The sequence below is a fragment of the Phalacrocorax aristotelis genome, chromosome 1 (genome assembly GCF_949628215.1).
Source record: "Phalacrocorax aristotelis chromosome 1, bGulAri2.1, whole genome shotgun sequence".
Lineage (NCBI taxonomy): Eukaryota > Metazoa > Chordata > Aves > Suliformes > Phalacrocoracidae > Phalacrocorax > Phalacrocorax aristotelis.
This window is the reverse complement of record NC_134276.1, coordinates 166,100,158-166,123,100: the sequence shown is the minus strand read 5'-3', so window position 1 is coordinate 166,123,100 and position 22,943 is coordinate 166,100,158. Positions and strand designations below refer to the sequence as shown.

General features: G+C 40.1%; 1 protein-coding gene and 1 long non-coding RNA gene across 6 annotated transcripts in view; one reads left to right on the top strand and one right to left on the bottom strand.

The window, feature by feature from the left end:
* The first annotated feature begins 455 nt into the window (after positions 1-455).
* Positions 456-13,735, top strand: LOC142051050 (uncharacterized). 4 transcript variants are annotated; one of them, XR_012658269.1, is made up of 4 exons: positions 456-652; positions 5,295-5,642; positions 10,821-10,883; positions 11,832-13,735. It is a non-coding gene; the product is annotated as an uncharacterized LOC142051050 (long non-coding RNA). The 4 variants fall into 4 exon arrangements; XR_012658268.1 differs by having other exon boundaries at positions 457-609; XR_012658279.1 differs by lacking the exon at positions 456-652 and adding an exon at positions 673-765.
* Positions 13,736-15,324: 1,589 nt separating this feature from the next.
* BLTP3B (bridge-like lipid transfer protein family member 3B) overlaps positions 15,325-22,943 on the bottom strand; it is a 59,383-nt gene continuing 51,764 nt past the window's right edge. For both annotated transcript variants that reach the window (XM_075080240.1, XM_075080245.1), the window contains 3 exons: positions 20,924-21,032; positions 18,078-18,247; positions 15,325-17,363 (listed from right to left, as the gene is read on the bottom strand). In XM_075080240.1, coding sequence (XP_074936341.1) covers positions 17,238-17,363; positions 18,078-18,247; positions 20,924-21,032 — 405 coding nt within the window. In that variant the 3' untranslated portion in view covers positions 15,325-17,237. The remainder of the gene's footprint in view (positions 17,364-18,077; positions 18,248-20,923; positions 21,033-22,943) is intronic.

Genomic DNA, 22,943 nt, shown 5'->3' with positions numbered 1-22,943 from the left:
GGGAGGGTGCGGGGTGCACCCTCAGCCCCCGTGCCCGTGGCCGGCCGGGATGAGGGGGGTAACGACCCCCGCGAACACACGAACGGACGGGAAAAGGGAGGGACGGGGGGGGGGGGGAAAGGCGCAGCCCTGACTTGCCAGGCCCTTTGCGGGGGAAGACGCGGCTGGCGCGCTCTCAGTGGCTGCCCGGGCTGGGCGCCCCCTCCGCCTGCCCCGGCCCCCCGCTGCCTCCGCCCGCCCCGCCCCGCCCCGCCCCGCCCCTCGCCAACGGCCGCGCCTCGCGCAACACTGCGGTGCAGCGCGCTGGCCGCTGCTGCGGGCGAGGGGCGGGCGGCAGGTGCGTCGCCCTCGCCCCCGGCGGGAGCGCGCTGCGGGGCGGCGGCGCCAGCGCCAGCCGGGCGGACCGGCCGCCGCGGGGGCTCGGGGGCTCGGGGGCTGCTCCGGGGAGGTGGCGTCTCCTCGCTCTGCGGAAGGGGAAGGGAGGGAGCCGGGTGCTGGTGTGGCGGGGTCCTCCCACCGCTGAGGAGGGGCTGCCCCGCCCCGCCGCGCGGCAGGAGGGGAGCTGCGGGAGTGGCGGGCGAGCCCCGCAGGGGCGCGGGCAGCGCGGAGGTGGGTGCCGAGGCGCGCCCGGCCTGAGGCGAGTCAGCAGCAGGTGCGGGTGGGTCGGGGCTGAGGGGACCGTGGCGGGCTGCGTGTGTGTGCGAGGAGATCCCCCGAGCAGGGGCTTAGCCCCACCCGGGAGCACGGCAGGACGCTCCGGCGCAGGTAACAGGGTTGCTTCGTTGAGCAAAGCGGTGTAGACAAAAGGAAAATGCGGGCCCCGCCGAGGTCAGGAGCAAAACTGAGTTGCTGGCTCGGCGAATCGGGCAGGCGGGGCGGCTCACACCCATGAAAACGCCAGGATCGCGGCTTTTTAATGTTTCAAAGGATGAGAGGAATAACTCAATGTATTTGGTGTCAGAGCTAGTCAGCCCTTGTTCTGGTACTCCTGGTTCTGTTGCAGGTTTCAAACGTGTAGCCTTTTGAATTGTAGGACTTTTCCGGGCACCGGAATTAATCATTCCTTACGGCTTTTGGGTTCTTAAAAGCTATGCTGAAAATATTCGGTGCTGGCCAGCTCATAGGCACATCCTTGTTTAATGCACCACTTGGTGCTGTGCATGTGTGAAAAGCCAAATGACAACCCCATGTTCCTGTTTTAGTTTAGTAATTTGTGTATGTAGAACTGTAAGTACAACAGGCAAATAAGTTAAGACTCCTACCGTTCCCCCACTGAGACCAGTGGCATTCTCCTGTGAACTGTGCTTACAAGATGTAAAGCACAGCAATGGCAAAATAACATCGCGGTAGGCCGGGTTTTAATGTTATGTTTTCAGAGAGGGTGTTAATTACTCCAGCCCTATGGCACTTTCAAGTCAATGGTAATGTCCTTGTTGACTTCACAGATGATTGGGTTTAGCCCCTGTCAGTAACAGTTTTACAGGTGTTTGCATATTTTTATCATCTAAATAAACAATTTCAATCTCTTAAAAATCAATAGAAGTTTCTTTCTGGGGTCAGATTTTGTCTTACAAAGGAAAAAAATTATCATTATGGAGACCTTTTGTTTCCATATAGTTGTCCACAGACACAAAACAGTATCTATTTTTTAACTAGAAAATGTAATTTACATAGTTTGGCATTTTCAGAATGTGAAATCATGTCTTCTTCCATGTTGTCGACAGGACACAGAGTTGAGCGCTGGCATAAAATTATCAGGTGGGAAGACTATATAAACTGTGGCCTTTCTGATTGAAAGAGTCTGATATAAATAGCATTTTTAAGGTCTGATTCTGTGATCACAAGTCTTTCATTATAGTTTAAATAAATAAATGTATAATCACATGAATTAGGATCTACAGTTTAAGTCCTTAGAGCAGAGTCACAGTGGAAAACAGTAATTTAAAGCTGGAGTAAAAAGTTATGTATCTTGTTACCAGCCACTTGAGCATTAACTAGTTCCAAATAAGTTGGCCATAAAGTAAGAATAATCCTGCATTCTGAAGCTTCTTGGTGTCCTCTGTTAAGGTAGTCATAACTTCCCTTTACTTCTGCCTTGCATTTGATTTTGTATGCAATCACGTGCATTGCCTGATAAACACATTCTCACATGTATCCTCTGCACGCTCTGCATGAATAGATTTCAAGTTTGTTGAGGGCCTCTGAAGAGGTGCCAGCATTCTGTGAAGAGCTACTCGTAAGGCAGGGGTATGTGCATAAACCTGCACATTTGTAAAAATTAGATTAGAAACAGATACTAAGGAAAACTTGGGGTTTTTGAGAATTTGGATTGTTTATGTGGTTGGATCAGCAGATGGCAAATATGACTCAGTATAAATGTTACATAATTCTTCTTGGGAAAATAAAATCTCAAGACGGTGCTCTAATTCAAAAGGTCATCCAGAAAGCTGTTGAAGAACAGTACAGAGAATGGGGATAGAAATATCAATGGAGCAGATGCATGCAGTAGCCAGCAAATTCAGGAAGATTTTATGAATGTAGCGAGGCTCAAAACATACCCAAGCAAATCCGTCGGCCTAGTGCCCAACAAAACGGCGAAGGCCAAACAAGGATTTAGTTTCATTAGCAAATAGAGCAGAAAGCAGCTATTCTATCAATTTGAAAAGTAATTTTAAGCAGCACTATTTAATGGAAGGGTTAAATATGGATAAATTCTAAGGGCTGCTGAAGCGAAGAATTCAGAACATGGGTTGGTCTCTTTCCAGAGATGAAATTGATAGTGGACTCTAGTAAGGGGAAAAAAAAAAGCCCCAAACCAAAAAACATACCTAGACTGAGTTGAATGTAAATGTTCTAACCTATTAGATCATGTGGACTCCTTTGTGTTTTTAAATGTCTTATGCTCTTTGTTCCTGGTAATGTGAAGACAACACTGTGGAGTGTTAAAATTATACGTATGATAAATATGTTAACTAGATGTAGAAAGTAGAAACATGGACTTATTTGCAGCAGTTACAGATGAGGAAAATAATTTTTGAAACAGACAAGAGATCTTTCAAAACATTGTATGCTTTTTGAGCAGTGCTGTTCCATACCCCAGCAGAATTTTGATTCTGTCATTTTAGTATTTGTGAAGACATTTTAAGTTATGACCAATGCAGCTGTCAGTGTCTAAGTGGCATCACACCTTCAATCTCAAAATTTCTCTTAACACAACATATGCCTTACCTTCTGTTTTCTTCCATTTTCTAAAATACCAGAGAAAGCAGTTAGCCTACCTAGAAATTCTTTAACTGGTTTGTCTTTTGGAAGGACTGATATTGACTGTAATAAGCAAGGGCTTTCCTTAATGTTTTTACTACGCAGCTATCACTTGACTTTGTTCTTATTTCAGGGTGACAACTTCTTGGTTTCCTCCTCCTACAGCCCGCCATGCTTAAAGGCAAATTAAATGAGTGCTTTCTAACATTCCGTGACTTTCCCCTCTATATTTTCAAGCAGGAGCATGGAAGAAATATGAAAAACTGAGTTGCAAATATTGAAAAAAACCCGAAATCTGTGATATTAAAAATATTGTGTAGAATAGCAAACATATTGACTTCATATTTGAGGACTCTCTATTGTCAATTCTCTCATGTAAAGATATAAGGAAGGTCTAAGATCCCTGTTACAAATTCTGATAGATATTCTGAGAGCTCAAAATGCTGGAATAAACCACCTGATCTAGTGGTTTTGTCAGTAGAAAATAAATTAGCATTAGATAGGCTTAATTATTATTCTCATTTTCGTACACCCATATTAAGTCAGGGACAAAGGTTGCAGAGTGCCTGAGGGGAAGTGCTATTTCTCACGCACCGAGGTGGCAAGAGTTTTTCGGGCTCGATAGTGTCTTTTGGTCTTTACACTATACTCACAGTGTAAAAAAGACTCAATGAACTTCCAACAACCATGACTAGCTGTGTGTATGCAGCGCTCTTCTAGGCGATACCTAAAGATCCGGCTCAGAGGCTAAGCCCAAAGCAGAGGTCCCAGGAGTGCATCTGAGCTCTTGAGGACAGGCGGGAACGCCCATCGTGTCCTGGTTCCCCTGTCAGGGTGAAACCAAGATGCACGTCGGCCTTCTGCTGAAGGCCTTCCTCAGAAGGTAGATGGACACAGTGGACAGGTCCTCAGTTTGGATACCTGGGACACACCACAGTACTTACATGCTGCTTAGTTTAGCTCTCACCACTGAAATATGCAAGAGGATTTACATCCTCCTCCACTGTAAAAGAAAATGATAGAAACTAAACGTACTAAATGTAACTCATGAGGAATATAAAAACACCAAGAGTGCTATAGTTTCAAAAGAGGGCATGAATATTTGGACTCATCAGATTAAGTAGAAGCTGAAGTAACGTAAGGAAAAAGCCATTTTTGATGACTTGGCCACAACACTCCTATCTCTGACTGTACAACTATGACTAGATCATGTTTTCTGTAAACACTTAATTGCTTTGAGGCACATTGACAATGGTGTAAATTTGTAATGGAAAAGAACATGCAAGGAAATGGTCCCTTAGTGATGTTGCACAGCAGCAGGGCTCTGTCTCAGCATTTGCACTGACTGGCCCCGCTACATCATTCTCATGGGGCTCTGAAAACACTGAAGAAGGGCAAGAAATAAAACCATTATTCTGTCAGCTGGACACTGGCCTACAGAGCCATCTGAACACACCATGGGAAGCGTGCTGAGTTCCCCAGAGGGCTGTATGTCCCACTGCTTGAAAATCACAAGTACGCCCAGGCTGCAGGTTGTGTCTGCGTTGGAGAGCTGAGCCTCCAGAAAACAGCAATGGGATTGTGCTGACAGTAAGTCAAATTTGTCTGCTGTGCCATTTCCAGTGCAATTGCAATTTTGCTCTGATGGCAGATGCTAAGATTAACTGGTATATCTATCCATTTTTTCACATGTATTTCTTGTGTGACAGCAGGTGGGATTAGCAGTATAATTATTCATCCAATCCTTCTGCTCTGTCCTAGGTTTACATCAGTTTGCTATCAAAATATGCCTAAAACTATTTTTCATGCATTAGAGAGGAATGCAGAATGAAATATGAATACAAGTGGGTAAGAGCAGCATGCTGATTAGACGCCCCAATCTGGTGTGTGCTGACAGATACAGTATTAAAGCTTTGCTTGTACTGCTCGATGCATAGCTTGTTGCAATAAAAAATAACTTGTTTCTACCTTTGATACAGGGCAACATCTTTGGGACTTTAAAACATTTTCCCTTGTCTTGTTTTCCCTTTAAGATACGTACAACATTGCCCACACACCGGATTTTGGCTGCCTGAAAGAAGGATCATAGAGAAATCTCAGCTGAAATGAGCTAGTGATGAGGGACCGCAACTCAAAGTACAGACAGCTGTTAAAATTGTGCACAGAAGTTATCCTTGGCTCTTGAACAGTAGCATACAGGAATGTCACCACAGGGGAGCTGGTGAACCAGCACTGTACGCCAGAGGTATTCTGCCAGTCCTTCCCATTCTGTTTGTGTGTCTACTGATAGCAACTGTTAGACAGGAATATATAGCGGTAAATCACTCCTCAGGATTAACAGAAATGGTTGAGCAAGCGCTTGCGCATCATACATCCTGCAGGTATGTTTACACTTGTGGATACACATGATGATGACCAATAAGGCAGAATGTATTTGAAATTCCAGCTGCGCTGCTCTGTAACACACAGAGCTTCAGACCTCATTGGGTCCAAAAGAGAGTGGTTACTGGGAATTAATTGTGCACACAGAAGGGAATAGAATATATTTAGGTAACGATCTGGGAAGGCTCAGAACTGTCAATGTGTATTTAAAAGGTATCAATCTCAGACTGAGAGCTGGGCAGTAAGAGGTTGATACAACTAGGACTAATAGGAGGACATCTGAAAGGAGAAATAGATGATAAGAGAAAGTTATGATTGATGTTGCAGCGGGAATTAACATGGAACCAAATGGGCACAGCACTGGTGTTTTTTTTCTCAAAAATCAAATGGATATAGCATTGTCAAATATACCATGAAGAACAATCTTCCACTGATTCTCTTACTAGCTGTACTTTACCAAATCTTTGCAATTTCTAATTTTGATAGTTACTCGTAACACAAATGATGCAGCTAGCTAGCTTTGCACTGGTTTCTTGGGTCTGGCCAGTTCTTTTTGAGTAAACATGATTATGTGGTGAAAAAGTCGTTTTCATTTCAATTACCATGGCCTTTCTTTAGACATCAAGTCTTAGTGGGTTAACTCAAGTTACAGTCCTGTAAGAAAAGTTTTTTGAAACAAATCAATAAATAAAAACAACTTGCCTGGACCAGATTAAATTCCCCCAAAGAGTCTAAAGGAAGCTCAAATCTAACTCTCATGAAATTAAAACAGTGAGGTGCAACTGTTTCAGTTGGCCTTGGTACTAGGTGAGTGGGGGGTAGCAAATGTGATGCTAATAACTTTTGAGTGGCTTGAAGGGGGATTTGGAGAACTACAGAGCCTGGTTTCCATGCCTGGCAAATTGGTAGACATCTGGCTACATACAATAGTGAAGATTCAGTACAGCTTTTGGAGAAGCAAGTCATGTCTCATATGTCTATTGGAGTTCTTTGAAGGAGTCAAAGAACATGTGGAAAATGACAAGTCAATCAATAGTTTGTATTTCGCTTTCAAGAAAGCTTTTGACAAGGACCTTACAGAATACTTTTAAAAGAAGCTAAACTTTTGCCGAGTAAGAGGCATGATTCTCTTGTGAATGGGCAATTGGTTGAAGGAGGGAAAGTAAAATGGAAGAATGGGCAGTTTTCACAGTGGTGAGAGGTTGTCGGGACAGCTGTGGAGAGGGCTCTCCTACGACCTGCCCTGTCCAGCAAGCACATAAAGAGCCTCTGAAGACAACATGAAGTGAAGTAACAAAGTTGGCTAGTAAAACAACAGGTTTCAGAATAGCTTGAACTAAAACTGACTATGAAGAGTACATTGTGGCGTTGTTCTAGTAGATAGTAAAATAGGAGGTGGAATTCAGCATTGGCAAAAGAAAGTAATTTCTCTGTTGCAACAGAGAGGGTGATTTTGGGTTCCCCTTTTACAATTCCAGAACTACTGTCACATCTGCATAATCTCAAATTATTGGGGATATTTCTATGAAAATGTCTGTTTAATGCTATATGGTAATCAAAATGACAAAATAATTGGGAATTGTTAGGAAAGGAAATGAGCATTATTAAGTCAATGTATAAAACCATTCTGTTTGTTCTGTCTCAAAAGATTACATCAGAACTAAGCAAGATACAATAAAGGGGAGGAGGTATAATCATGTATAGTACAGCATTTATATAGCCTAAATAGGCTAGGCCACTTCAGCTTTAAAAAACCTATAACCATAGGGAGATATAATAGAAGCATATAAAATCACAAGTAGTATGGAAAAGGTAAATATAAAACCATTATCCATTATTTTTTCCTAAACAAGAACTAGGGAAACACAACAAAATTGTCAGGGGAGAGTCTTAAAACACATAAATATGTTTTTTCATACAAACATTTTAATTTAGAACAGGCTTAGCGTTGCTTTGTATTACGCTTGCTTGCGTGTGCTCTCATTCTGATAATTACCTTTAGCATGGAGACTGCTACCTATGTGCGCACACTGGTGGTAGCACAGCAATAGCTATGTAAGCTTTGCTCATCATCCTGCTAATCTCTCTTGACTCAGGATACCACCCTGTGTATCAGTGTAGTTTAATGTAGTCTTCATATGTAAATTTAAATACACAGAATATTGCTGTGTTTTTGTACAGTACATATACAACCACACAGTGACTCTGATGTTAAGGGTACTTCTGCTATCTGCCAAGAGGAACAATTAATACCAAATTTATCGGAGATAGTGTTTTTGTAAAGCTGATACTTTTCTCCCAGCACAAGATTAGGGCCCCTGACATCTTTTATTCAGTTAGTACAACAGTAAAAAGGTTCTTCATTCTTAATTACTTCTCCAAGCCCCACAAAACAACATTCTAGAGTGTTTATTAAAATTTGAAAGCTAGTCCTGTACTGCCTAGGGAAGAAAGTTATTGCTTTTTGCATGAGAGGATGTGGTTATGCAGTGAATTTCTAAATCTCATTTATCTCTCATGTAACTGGATTACAGAGGAAAACATCAGCATGAGTAATTTGTTTGCTAATATGACAAGTCCCTCATTTTCAGCCTTGAGACAGTACAATAGATTTTGGTCAAAAATAATAATTGGTAAAGTCTATGGCTAAACCAGCCAATTCATTTGATTTACACTTATTATTTATCTGAACTGAAGGTGACTATCGACCCCAGGCAAATAGCCCTACTAATTTTAATTCAGCAACTAAGTTAAAGCTAAGATCTCAGAGGCAGAATCGTACACCAAAAATATTAAATGTAAGAGAAATTTTGTAAGAACACAATAGCGTGTTGACGTACACCAGAGCATCAGTAGCAAAGGCAGCAGAGAGGATTACAGGAATACCAGCACATCCATGACACTCTTCTAACTGGGGCTGATTCAGCAAAACACATTTAGGAATTAATCTTTGGATTCGTTTCCATAGGAAGAAAACTGATACAGCTATTTGTGATAGATGTTCTGTTTCCATATTCTGTGAAGGGGTGTGCAGAGACATCCTCTGCAACGGATATGCAAATAGGCTGGCATCATCCTAGAAAAATATGCAATAATTAATGCAAAGTAATCTTTAATCAAATAATTAAGTATACCACAAATTGGAGCTAAAAAGATCCCCCTCCAATAGAGAGATGCAGTGTAAGAAGAGTGTATGAAACTGTATTAAAGCAGGGTGAATAACTGAAGTAGGATGAATAATTCAAGTAGGAAAATTCTTAAGTCAGATAAATGTGATAACTGCTGTGATGAATTTTTTCCTACATTTGTTTCCCCTTTCACACCTCTGAACCTGCCAAGCACTGTAGTTTCTTGAAAATAGGTTTTGTAATGGCAAATTAGTGAGCTTCTGTGACCCTATTATTTTATCACATTGTTCCTTTTTATGGTGAAGATACCATAAAACATTTTTAAAGTTGAACCAGCAGGATATGGAACTGCCCAGTTTTATTTCGACGTTAGCATTTAATCAAACTACTGCTTCCCTGAGCGATATCCCAGTGAAGACACTACCCTGCATTAGCCCAGTACCTTTTTATGACATGGTTTGTTTCTCCTCTACTGCCATTTTAGCAAGAAAACAAAAATTCAGATCCACTCTAGAAGCCAAGTCAACTTCTTTTGTTTCTGATAGGATTGGTTTTACATCTTTTCCAGTTATTTTTAATCTTCTGGTATGTTTTGTAATGTACCTGATCTAATGTACATTGTGTATATGTGTCTTCGTGGTTTCTAAACATGCCACCTGATTTACTATTCAGCATGTCTTCATTTATTGGCATTTCTCTCTCACCACAATTTTTGAATGTCCTTTCATAAAAATTTGCTTTGTCTCTCTTCTTTCTTCTTTTCTTTAATATCATTCCATATTTCTCACAGGGAAGATTACCCTGTTCAGATGGCTGTACTGAAAACGTACATCATGCTTAGGACATGTTGGAGTTACAGCTCTGCCTCACCCTTTTTTAAGTATATGCAGCTTCGGTTAACTTCAGCTGGTAACGTCACCTCCAGTGCTTCAGTCTCAGATTGTTCTGGCAGCCCCATTTCCCGTGGATCTCAGGAATGGTACTATGGGTGAGATCTCACAGTATCCAATATAACTAAGCCTCCTGTTATTCATAAATCTCACTTTATGTAGGTTCTCCTGATTGTCACAAGAAGTTTCCCAGTGTCCTTAAAGTGAAGGGACATCAGCAAAGCAGGAGATTACGGCAGTGATACTCTAGTGGCAGCGTCTGTCAGTTAGTAGCCAGCTACGACATACAGTATGGTGTTGTTCCACGTACAAGTTTCTGTCACCAGATGGGGAAGAAAAGAAAAAGATCTGTTACTGCCTATAAATGACTAATTGCTGCTAGGTAAAAATCTTGCTTTTGACTCCAGCAGCTGTAGGTTTAAAGACAGCCACAATGCCATTAAGGGTGGCAGCTGTTCAGCCAGATAGGAACACGTTTTCGTGAATAAGGTGCCCACACTTTTTTCTAATGTATTGTTTTCCCTACACTTACTTCAAATCCTCTCCCTTTTTCCTCTTTCCTGACAGCAGTGACTTACAGTAGCTAAATAAGGGACATGTTTTGCATAATGGAAAAGCAAAAGAGATTAACTCTACATTGTCGGTGCCTGTTGAAATATTTTGTCAAGTCCCATTTCAAGGAGTTTTTTTAAATCTTCTTAATGTTATGACTTTGAAGGAGTACTTTTCCTGTTGCATAAGCTGAAAAGGCTTCTGATAATTGCAAAGGAAGGTTTAAGAACCTCACCATTCAGGTCATGCCCACTGATACTTATCGTCATATTAATACGAGTTGGAAACTTAACTTGCAGTTTTCCAAGAGTGTTATGTGTCACCAGCTGTTAGTGATTTGGAAGAATTTAGGATCCAGTTAAAGCAAATAGCTCTGATATGGCTTTAAAGAATTTCTCAGTGCCTGTTTGCAAGTTACCATATTTCTTACGTTACTCCTGGACAGGAAATTAAATGCTGGAGATGATATATTTTTTACAATTTTTAAGAAAGCTGTTGTATAAATATTTTCAAGTACTCAAGAAGTCTGTGAATAGATGATTTTTTTTTTTTTGTGACTATTGCAGAAATATTGAATCTCATGTTTTACGTGCAAATGATTTTTCAGGACTCTTCCTGCTAAGTTTGACCAGAGAAGGAAAGCCTCATTTCTTTACCAAATTCAGATCAGGTAAGTGGCTGTGATTGTGGTGGTGTCCAGTATATTGTCAAATTCTGGAACATGTTCTAGCATGTGTCATTGCAGGATGACACCTTAAAGAACTCTCCATCGTACCTATCCTGAGTTGCCATCTCTTATTAGAAGTAAAATTTAAAAATAAGTAGAAGGAACAAACCACATTAAGATCCAGAGGAATTATGAGACATCTGCTTTCTATGCTATTTTCTCTAAGTATTTCACAAAAATAAAGCAACCCCATTCCTACAGTAAATTTTATATAGATTGCTTTTCTCTCTGCTTAGTCATTCTGGCTGCAAGTTTTTGAATAACTAAACGGGATATAAAAAGAAATGACTCCAGATCACGTACCACACACTATAGTGTTTATATTAACTATCTGGTTAGATTACCTACCATCTGGGCAAGGTAGGGAACAAAGGTAAGTGTTTGTAAAGGATTACATTTGGTTATTGCCAAAGAAACACAGGAAACCTCTATATATGCGTCTTTTATTGAAAATGACTAGACTAAAATCAGATTTTTTCTAGTTAGCAAGGAAATTGAACAGATAAATTGGTGATATCAAGGTGGAGTTGTTCATCTATGCAATGATAGGAAAACCAGAAAAAAATCCTAAACTTTTTATTTTAACAGATAATGATGAAGCACAACAAATATGATAAACATTTTACTATAAAAGGGACCATATGTACAAAACTATCTTTTTAGAATTTATTTAAACCTGAAAGGGGGAAGAAAGTCTTTCTTCTAACAATGTTCAAGCATTTCATATGATTTATTTAAAGAGTAAAAAATTACTATGCCATAAAGAAGGCAGTAGAAACAAATATAAGCTACATAAATTAAAAGTGAAAAAAGCCCGATTTAAAATCATGTTATGAAATTAATAACCAAGAGTTTATGCAAACTCCAAATCGTATCCTGATTTTTTTCTAGTTTAATGAGACTGTTCGCAAGTCAAGAAACAAGACACACTGGTACCCGCGAGGAAATGAAGCCACAAGTGACTTCTTGGACTGCCATCTAGCGGTGGCTACCTGGGGAGAGTTCTGCTCACCATGTTTTAATCGTGTTTAAAAGGAGAATGACTGAAAAATTCATACTTCTGAGAACTGGTTAAGCACCGTTTTCCTTATTAGCAAAACATTAACCATCAGAGACTTCAATATGATAATTCTCATTGCAAAAGTATTTTCCTGTGCTCAAAAACCCCAACAGTTACTAGAAGAATATAAGTATACCGTGATAAAAGTATTTACGACAGTTGCACCTTCCATGGTAACGGCGTATTGAGGTTTGCAGACAACGTGAAGACACCCAGATTTTTTCCACGGATAAGTTGTTCGGAGGCTGCTTCGTTATTCAGCACTTACTGGCTCAGGCTACCACTTCCGAAGTGCTCATTTGTCCATATGTCCATGTCAAACGTTTAAAATCCTTACCGACTAACTCAAATCAAAACATGGTGGTTTCAAACATACTCTAACCAAGAAAAACTGCATTAACCAGTTCACGCATTTTGCTCCCCACACTACCAGCTCACTCTCACAGAAGATACAGCCTTCGTCCTTATCTCATGCATACACCTTACAAAGCGATCAGCATTTTCAGCAGTTTCTTACCTAGCTGTGATGCATCTGATTTTCACTTCCAAAACGATGCTCTCAGAAATTCTTAGACAACGTCAGATTTAATACTGAGATTACATGGGGAAAGCTTGAGGAAATGCATATACTCCACTTCTGCTCATACTAAAATGACTGATGGCAACAAAACGAAAGGCAGGAGATAGCAAAGAAATAACAAAAACCAGATACTTTAATGTAAGTGGCTGGGTATGGCTTGGACAATGACAGACAAAACCAAACTGACCGTTTAACAAAGTTAATATTTACCCATTTAAGCAGCTGGCAATATGAGAGATTCATCTCTTTGGGATGCAGAAGTTTCCCCTTATTTCAGGAGAGATTGATCACAAGCCACCCAGAGTTTAGTTGATTTTTGAAGAGTCACTTCCTGCAACTTGTTTCAGCTAGCAAGTAATGTGACACATACTTGCAAGATGTTCTGTAGTATTTGAGAAGCTTGAAGCTGCAAAAATCTTTTTTAAAGTATCCCAAAAACACCTGTCATAATTAAAATTGTTCTGATTTTTTAATATCCAAAATATACTGTAGCCAATAAGAGTTTAATCAGTAACCAGACAACTCAAAGGCATCTAAACCTTGCTTACACTCAGGAAGCAGTTTAAGCTGCATGAAACTTGTATAAATCCATAATTCACTACAGTGACGGCAAGTTTCGCCCTCTATATGCAACGAGGAGACCATCAAATTTAACTAATTCACTGAAATTTTAGAAAATAATTTTAGAAATGTGTGGTTTTTACATAAGAATGCTAAAAAAGACATAGAACTGTAACTAAGCAGCTTCTGTTTACTATTAATCTTAAGATGTATTCTTTTTGTTGGTTTGAGCAAACAGAGATTTGTTCCTCCAGCACAAGACCACTATTCCCTAGCATTTCACTACACATTTTTTGCATCCCTTAGTACTGATTAACATGACCTCTGTGCTGCTCATGCTTTCAGATTCCATCTTGTTAATAAGTAACGCAAGATCAGGAGGCACACTGCCACAGAAGTAAATGGAGTGCGGCTTAGCGCAGATCGCCTGCACCACCGAAGCCACGTTTGCCTCAGTACATTAGAGATGTGCCTCAGCACTACAAAGCCTGCTACTAGGTTCACAATGACAGGTATCTGCACTGAGGCAGAGGAATGGGGCTGCTGTTCAAAAGCTCGTCAGCAAAAGTAAAGTGGCAGGGGTTGGAAGAAAAAAAGGATAAGGTGGTATGGCGGGGCTGACAAAACACTCATTTCTCTACTGGGAGGGATGAATTAGTGGTTTTCACAGCAAGTGCCCACTTCATTCCTACTTAACATATTAGCAAGGTCATGTTCTGTTCCTACAATAGATCAAAAGACATGGGTTTATATCAACAGCTGAATCAGACTCTGAAGTACTCTAAAATTTGCAGGTAGCAACAGTGAGCTGAATATCTACTTCAAGCATTTTGTGATCAATGTTTTAAGAACTAGACCAATACAAGCACATTTTTAATATAGAAACCATTTTCTTCATCATTACTTAACCTGAAATCTAGTTACTGCAAGGAGTTTGCTTCTGCAACACGTTCACACACTTTGTACTCTTGGAACTGTAGATGCTTGATAAAGTCTTTGACTTTATGATCACATGCCCCTTGCATTTACTATGAATTTATTACGACTAGAGGTAACCATTACCATGTCAGACTTAGGAAGCGTTCTGTAGGTAGCAATTATCCTTTAGAGATCAATTATGATCCCAGTTTAAGACTGCAAGTCAATTCCTAGGCAAGACTGTACAAACAGGTATGGCTAACAGGACCGGGAAATAAAGGACTTAGGCAGGAAAAAAAGTAAAAAAAAAAAGCAGCAGTCATTGTCCCCCCCCCCACCCCAGGCAGTACCGCGGCCCCTGGTGCCACCAGCCATGGTGGGTTTAGTCCAGGGACTGGCACAGCTACTGTCACGAAGCCAGAGCAGGGCCACTGGAGAACTGGCATGATCTCTACAAAGCTGCCTCTCCAACAGGCCTTTTAAAAGTAATTCTGTAAGGCCACATGATTTTGATTTAAAATCTGTGCTTACCAGCAACGTTAAGAGTTACTGTGAGAACTGAACAGTGCAGGCCACAATGATTCAGTGGCCCAGCCTGGGAAAGGGCACGGCCTCTTCAAGGTGAGCTTTATTAAACATTAAAACAGTGTTTCTCAACAAGCTGAATGAGAGTTAAGCTAATCTGTAGACCATGTAAATTTCCACAGAAAGCGTGGAGTACAGCTTGCTAACAGTTTGCCTGCAGGACTTCTGGAGTCAGTTTTCTCTCTGCACTCAAGTTCTCCAAATTCTGTTCCATTTTGTTCCATTGACGGTACACATTTCCTCTAGGATTTAGGAAGGTTATGAACACTGGCAGAGCCCTGAGAATGAATTAAGCATTTTTATTTAACCTGAGGCCTTTAATCGCCATTTTTAGTATAACCTATTAAGGCTTAGTTTAACTTTGTACATCTAAACACTAATACACTAACTCTCCTGCATTTTTTTCAATAGCAAAACTCATTTCAGCATGACACAGTGCTATCACTTTCAGTAACGTCAAGTCCACAACCAAGCACACCCACCTCTTCTGAGCTGTTCACAGACGATGCTCATTACTGCAAAACTGCCATGAAGTAGAAATGTATTTAGTTATAATAAGTGCAAGAAAGTGAGACACCGAAATTCCAACATCTGTAATAAGGGGAGCTGGTTTGGGTTGTTTTGGGTTTGGTTTGTGTTTGGTTTTTGTCAAAAAGCTTGTGCAATAATAAGGACAGGCATTTGATATTGCTGTTTATTTCTTTTTAAAAATTAGACAATTCTCAATGTATTATTCCAGCAACATGCTACTGCGCACTCTATACATTCCCTTTTTCAGAATAATTCTAACTAGATCTTAGCAGGGATAAACCAAGTAAGAATTACTGACTTTAATAGTACAAATCAGAATTAAACCAGCTGAGAACTCCTCCCCTGAATCTGACACAATATTTGTGTGAAATTGGACTACTCATATTTAACACTGTGTTGTCTCAAATACCTCTTGAAATATGAATATTTTGTTTCTCTATTAGAAACAACTGTGTGTATATATTTTCATCTTATTCAGAATAATAAGATCAAAATTTCCATGGGCATTAAAGGGAATTTCAACTAGGGTTTCATAAGGCAGGCTTTAAAATAGTGTCTGAACCAGTTCTTCCACAGAGTTCTTGATTAAAATTCTACATATTTTCAATAACTATTTTCAGCAGTGTAAATTCTGTGTCCTCCAAAAAGTTTTAATGAAAACCATTTAATTAAAGCTAGTTTGACAGCCTGAATATGCAAAGTCAAACTGCAGGATACTAAATAGGTTTTGAGATTTGTCTGCCTATCTACCAAAAAAAAACTTCCCTCAAACATCCCATGGAGCAGAAACAATTGTGGTAACAAAAGATTTTCAGTTGTCAGATTCAAGGTCACTAGTTAAATTATTCAGTCATTTTTACTTCTAGCAAAAACAACCTCTTACAGGCATGTATGGGTTTGTATGTTGTTTCCTAAATTGTTTAGAAGCACACTCTTGTATTCTCTATTTTACAGTGTTGTGCTTTTTTATTTATTCATCTGTACCAGTTTTTAGCTGAAAATTATTGTTCAATTTTTACAAATCACCCATGATTTAAACTGTATAATTACATTTCATGTAATCTCACAATTTCATTGGGTAATTAAATGATTCTCTACAGCTTTTTTATCAAAAAAAAGCAATATACAATTAATGAATCCTCATAGGATTTCTCCCCCACCCCGGCATTGATGTTACATATTTAAATACACTAGACCAAATCCTTGGGCACGTCTGACGAGTTGTGCAGCAACTGGACATGCGCGCAAAATGCTTCAAAGCTCACCCTTCACAAAGGGCTGGGTTCTGTTGCAGGGCTGTATCCTCATCACAGAGAGAGGGGCAAAAAAGTGGCAATGTCTCAATTACATCAGCCGTACGGATACAGCGGACCTTCCTACAGAAGGAAAGCTCAGTAGTTTGCCCTCTTACTTCAATTCTCCAGCATTTACTGTGGTATTTTAGGAGTGCATATGGAAGGGGTATATGGGACTCTATAGCACCAGAGGATTATTAAAATCCTCTCTGGGCAAATTACACTGAATTTAGGGCCAGTTTAGAGCTGGTATTTTAATCTTTAGTAGCTATACTATTCTAGAGGGTCTAGCCCATATCATCATAGTGCAAATGCAGCCTCCTGTATAGATACCTTCTGGTAATAATAAAACAACATAACCTTAACAAACAGAGGTACAGTTTGTTAATGAGGCGTGGTACATTTTACTCAGTTATGCACCCAGGCACCTTCTTTCATTGCTGAGCCATCCACTTTTCAGAAAACATTTAAAAAATAACATCTCCTTTCATAATATTAGAAGTAGATGATATTTTTTTCTTCAGTAAATCAAAAAAGTACAATATAAACTAATTTTTCCAAAGTCATTTCAGTTTAAAACGGGATGAAAAAAGTTACATTTAGTGATACTTTCAGAATAGTTCACAAATATTTTGTTCTTAATGAGAAAACTTCGACTGTGACAAAAAAAGAAAAACCATGTCTTCCAGCAATTTCCAAACAGTATTTTGGATGCCACCATTACCCGAAGTTCTGTTGATGATGCCTTGCACCAACAGACCACTGTCCTACTGACGGTCAGCATTCATCACCTTTATACGATGAAGCAGGGCATCTTTTTCCATCTGGACCTCAGCAAGAGCCATTTTGGCTTTGGCCAGTTCCTGTTTGAGACATTCATTTTCTTCAATAAGCTGAAATGATTATGTTAGAAAAGAGAGTTATTAGTATGCCTGCATACTGACAACTTTTTCCATTACAGTAACTTTTAAAATACCACGTGCTCACATTCTTTCCTGAGTGCAGGTTTGTTGGGGCTGAGTCAAATGCGACTGATTCCCAGTCAGTGAGCACGGAACATGGAGACAGTTGCCGCAGTTAGCTCGAAAGGCAAGATACCCAATGTTTTAGCTACACCATTTCCATTCTGGAGTGGACTGGAAATGACACCGCGTTCTGAGCTCTAGGAATGGATTCTTACCCAGTGGAAAAACCAGCCAAATTGATGTGCGGGTTCTGTCATCATCAACTCAAAATTCAGGTATAATTGATAGATCAGTAAGGGTCTGAGACTTAACAGTCTAGTCCTTCCTCTTTGGCAGTTGTGTTGTACTGGGATGAGGGAAATGGGGAGAAGTGACTTGCTCCCTCATAAAACTCCCTCTGATGTAAACGAGAAGAATTAGTCTGCAGTGTATTACCACCCTATTTAGAAGGTAGTATGAAATTTATTTTGCATGCCTAAGTACTGAACCATCCACTGAAACATCAAAAATTCGTATTTTCTATCTCAGACTTCTGAACAGAAGTAACTCCCAAGCCCACGCCCAGGTAGTCTAACAATTATCATGACTGATGACTGCAACATAACGTGCAGGTGGGGGGAAGTCAAAGGGAATTCTTAGTACCTCATTTTTGAGCAAGTCAGCTGAATCCCTGCTTGATTTAGAAGGTCTGGGAATTTCACAAGTAGTCTGGGTGGCTTGGTCCTGTGATTTATGTCCAACTGGCCCAGCTGCTTGTTGCAGTGCACTACTTGAATTCTTCATCTTTGACACATCATTTAGTCCTTGATTGTCTACATCACAGAAAGATATTTAAGAGTAGTGCTTAGGGGTTTTTGTAATTTTTTTTGAAGCTTGATTCTCAACAGCACAAAAGTAAATCCACCTAAACAAATATATTTGTAATATTAAGTACATTTATATTTACCTCCAAAAATCAAATTTAAGACTAAAAAAAAGTAATACACCCTTTTGGAGGATTAGAGAAGAGAAAGGAGGCATGAGAAGCAGCATTATGTAGGTTCCAGCTTGAAGAGAATTATCACATTTTTATACTGACCAATATCATCACCACAGAATATGCATTCTGAATAATTAGAAGTTTGAGAACTATTACTATTGCTATTAATATACTATCTCCAGGTCCAAATCAGATCTGAAGGCTGCATTTACATTTGAACACACAGTGAGATAAACGTGGAGGATCAAGTTTTCAAATTAGAAAATAAGTTAAATGACTTGGCATTAAAGAAACTTTCTAGCATTTTTAAGTGAAGTGCATGGTAATATCTGTGAAAATACACTGCTGTACACTAAGGGAAAAAGTGAGGGCTATGGTTCTTCATAGCCTAAAAATACTCTCGTTTGGTTTTTTTCTTTTTTAAACGTTTTCTTCTAAACAAGAGTTTTCTGTTCATTACCCCCTCGTCCCACCACACACGTACATGGGGACTTAAAAATGTGGCACTGCAGATACATAAATCACTGCAGTGCAGATAGCATTTGACCTGTGCCTTTGAAGTCACTGTACCTGAGCAGTCCAGGACAAGAATAGGGATCAAAGCACTTCAGCAAAAAAAGGCGGGGGGGGGGGGGGGGGGGGGGGGGGAAATGAACTGAAAGAAACCTTCAAACTATGTATTTTCTCACTAAATTACTATTTTTTCCAATACTTAGTTTAAAAAGATGACCAAAATGCATGGAACATCTTTAAAGACTTGAACAATGTATTAGATAATGTGGAGAAGATAAAATACACGTGAATCATGCCACAGCATACCTCTGAGAAGGCTGGTCCATCTTTACTATACCTTCCCATTAGGTAGGCGAAGGGGGCACTAAGATCACCCTGCAGCCTCTTCTTCCTCAAGTCATACAACACACTGCATATTGTTGGGTTAATATATTCGGGACCTGGATGAAAAGGCGGTTGCACCCTCTGTGATTTTGTAAACAGCGCCAAATTGAAGGGTAAGTGACTGGCACACTGAGGGGCAAGGCTGTTTTTCAGAGGAACCTGGAGAGGCTGGAGAAACGGGCTGACTGGAGCCTCATGAAGTTCAGCTGAAGCCAGTGTCAAGTCCTGCAGCTGGGAGTAAATAACCTCTTGCTTCCCTGCAGGCTGGGGGCCAACTGGACAGAGCGCAACATTGCGGAAAATGACCTGCAGGCCTTGATCAACAAGAAGATCTATCATGAGTCAGCAGACAGCTCTGACAGCAAAGACCAGGCACATCCAGGCTGTACTAGCAAGGGTATGGCTAGCAAGACAAGGGAAGTTATTATTCCCCTATACTCAGCACCAGTGAGACAACATCTAGAATACTGGATCCAGTTGTGGATTCCCTAGTGCAAGAAAGATACTGGCAGCTGAGGACCACCAAGATAATCGTGGCCAGGAGCACACGATGTACAAATGAGGGGCTCCGAGAGACGCACTTGTCAAATCTGAAGATGAGAAGGCTACGGGGTGATCTTAATGCTGCCTTTGCCTACCTAGTGGAAGGGTATAGATGGACCAGAGTTCCCCGAAGTGCTTGGCAAGTGCTCAAGCACCTCTGTCTTGAGGTGGCAGGACAGGAGTCGATAGGCACAAGCCACAACAAAGGAAATTCCAGTTAGGCATTATGAAAAAAATTAACTACAACAGTGGTCAAACACTGGGACAGATTATTTAGGGCAGTTTGTGATATTGTCTTTTTGATGCTCAAACCTTGACTGGACAGGGCATTGAGAAACTCGATCTTATCTGCCACTGCTTTGAGCAAGGATTAGGACCAGATGACCTCTAGAGGCTTCTTCCAACCTAAGATTATGGTTCTTTGACATATCCGTGAAAGACAACAGTAAAGTTCCAGCTCTAAATGTATTGCCTTGTTAAGAGTATTTAGTATTTGCCCAAGCACATAGAAAAAAAACTTAGAGTGTATACATGTTCCATGAAAAGTACAAGCTTAAACGGCTGTTCAAAATACAAGCCAGTGCAATCCCCGCCATGAGCTGCCAGGACACTGCCATAATATACAGAATTGAAAACTGTTACTTGTACTTCTCAAACAGACTTTTGTTTTACAATATTCTCTATCACTACCCACAACACAAAAATACAGAGACAACAGGTAACCACCTTGGTAGTCTGTAAAGAAAGGCAATTTTTTTGGTTTGTAGCCAAAGGAACCTTAGACTTATGATGATGAAGTGATATGCACTGATGAAGCTTATCCTTATGAACTTATATGCATATTTTTGTTTCTCTCAGGTTGATTCAGCTGAGGGTTGTTATCACAGCCAATACGCTATTCAAATAGGTAATTTTTCTCTGTGTGACTACACTTAGAATTAAGGTATATGGCAACACAATTTAACAAAAATTATCATTGGTTATCTTTTCATTATTAACCAGGAAAACCACAGTATTAATAATAATTAGATTATAATATTGAGATATCAAGGTGCAGGAACAAACAAACCTCTAATGAGAAAAGAGCCATCATCATTTCTTTCTATCCAGAGTATGTCAATATGTAGTTTTATGGGTACGAGCTCAGATGCCTTGAGATTTTCACGTGGACTGTCATCCTAAAAAATACAAGCATTGAAAAATGAGTTTACCAGGAAATCAAAATAGCTAATTAAGATGTTCAATTAAACATAAGTGGAATTAATGAAACTTCAAAGGGAACATTTCAGAGTAGAATTTTTAATGGGATCTCCACTAAACTTTTGCTCCATTTTTTTTTCCTCCGGGGATCATATTAAAGGCCCAAATTTATCTCTGGAGTAAGTCTGCTGAACTCAATATACACAGTCTGACTAAAATACTTCAAAGTATTTTTACAGACATCTCAATCAGATTATATCCTAACTCAAGACATTCTTTGGCTCAGGAGCTCTCAGAGTCGGAGATAAGAAGCCAGCACTATATAGTATCTGATTTTCCCTTGAACTATTTAAAGTTGAATGGGTACAGCTATCATTCTTGAGCAGATTTTGCCTCTTTAAAATTTAGTTTAGGGTGGCACTAGTTCAGTTATATTGCTGTACTTAACTGAAGAGAAACTTCACAAATTACTTCTTTTGGGGGTTCCCCAGGAAGTCTTTCCAGTTCATTACGCCCGTCAAGCAGAATAACCCAGCCAGTATAATCAGAAACTGTACACATCAGCATTAAGCATGTAGAAAAAAAGCTGTTGAGATATAACTGCCAAAGTTTCTTGAAACAGCACTGAGATTGCGGTAGAAAATGCAAAAAATAACCTTTCTTAAATTCTTCCCCCGCGCCCGAAACACACTGCATCAAGTCTCACACAGAAGAAATAGAAGAATATACTGCATTGAATAGGCAAAGCAGCATAAATTTGAACCATATCCTCTCGCTCTTTATTACCCAAGAACTCTATATAAATGAATCATCTGTATGTCAAATTTGCAGTTTGTCAACCACCATGAGTGACTTCGCTGTGACTTGTGTGCGCTGCTGAGTAAGCACTTCAGTGCTTTCGCTGCCAAGCAGACTCCTATTTCCAGTTCATTAATGTATATTCTCCACTTCAAACAGCTGCTTTCTCAAGAACATTTTGCTTAAGTCTGCCTTTTTGCCAATAAACCAGCACAATTGTGTTTTTAAATTTAAATGAGTATTTGTTAAGACCTTCCTTTTTGCATTTGGGCATTCATGTTTGTGATGCATTGAAATACGAAGAACAGATCCACAGCTCTTACAGAAAACTGCTTGTGTTACTCCTGTTGCAGAAACGGCCCTAAAGGAGTGCCTAAGGATCCTCAGGGGATGGAAAAACTGCATCACGGAGGGAGGGAATACTGACAGACTGAGTAGAACACCGTAGAGAATACTTCCCTTCCAGTCAAGAATGATCTTAAGCAAAACCAAGGCCTCAGCCCCAGATGCAGAACTGGACCTGCTATTCCAGTCATCACTTTGAACAAAGTTCATACGAGTGATTATTAATTTCCAAAGCAATGTTGTAATTATCTTTACCTTTGTTCATTTTTTTTGTTCTCTGCCTGCCCCGCCCCCCCAAAGGAAAAAAAAGTGTCCTTATCTTTATATTCAATGCTTGTGCAGCACAAAACTCAGCATCTCCTTTAAATGTCTGAAAGATAACCCACTAGGACGCCTGAGCAGGAGTGTTCTCTTAACGTTACTATTTTAAGCTACAGCGGTGAGAAAAGCTTGCATTATTTAGTATCTGTTTCTAGGTAGGGCAGAACATGAAGTCTGGGTTCTAAGAAACAGTATTCAAGTGTTTTGAACTGGAATTCCCATACCTTCTTCCTTCCTTTGTACTGAACTTTCACTGCAAGGACTATCCTCTAAGTAGGAGAGAGAATTAAACCTCTAAAATCTGTGTTTTGTAATTAAAAATCCATTACTACGCTAAGCAAAAAAAGCCCAACCAGAAAAACCCACATTGTGCCTCCAGGACCTTGGTATACCTTACCTATACAACTCCCAGACACTGCCACTCT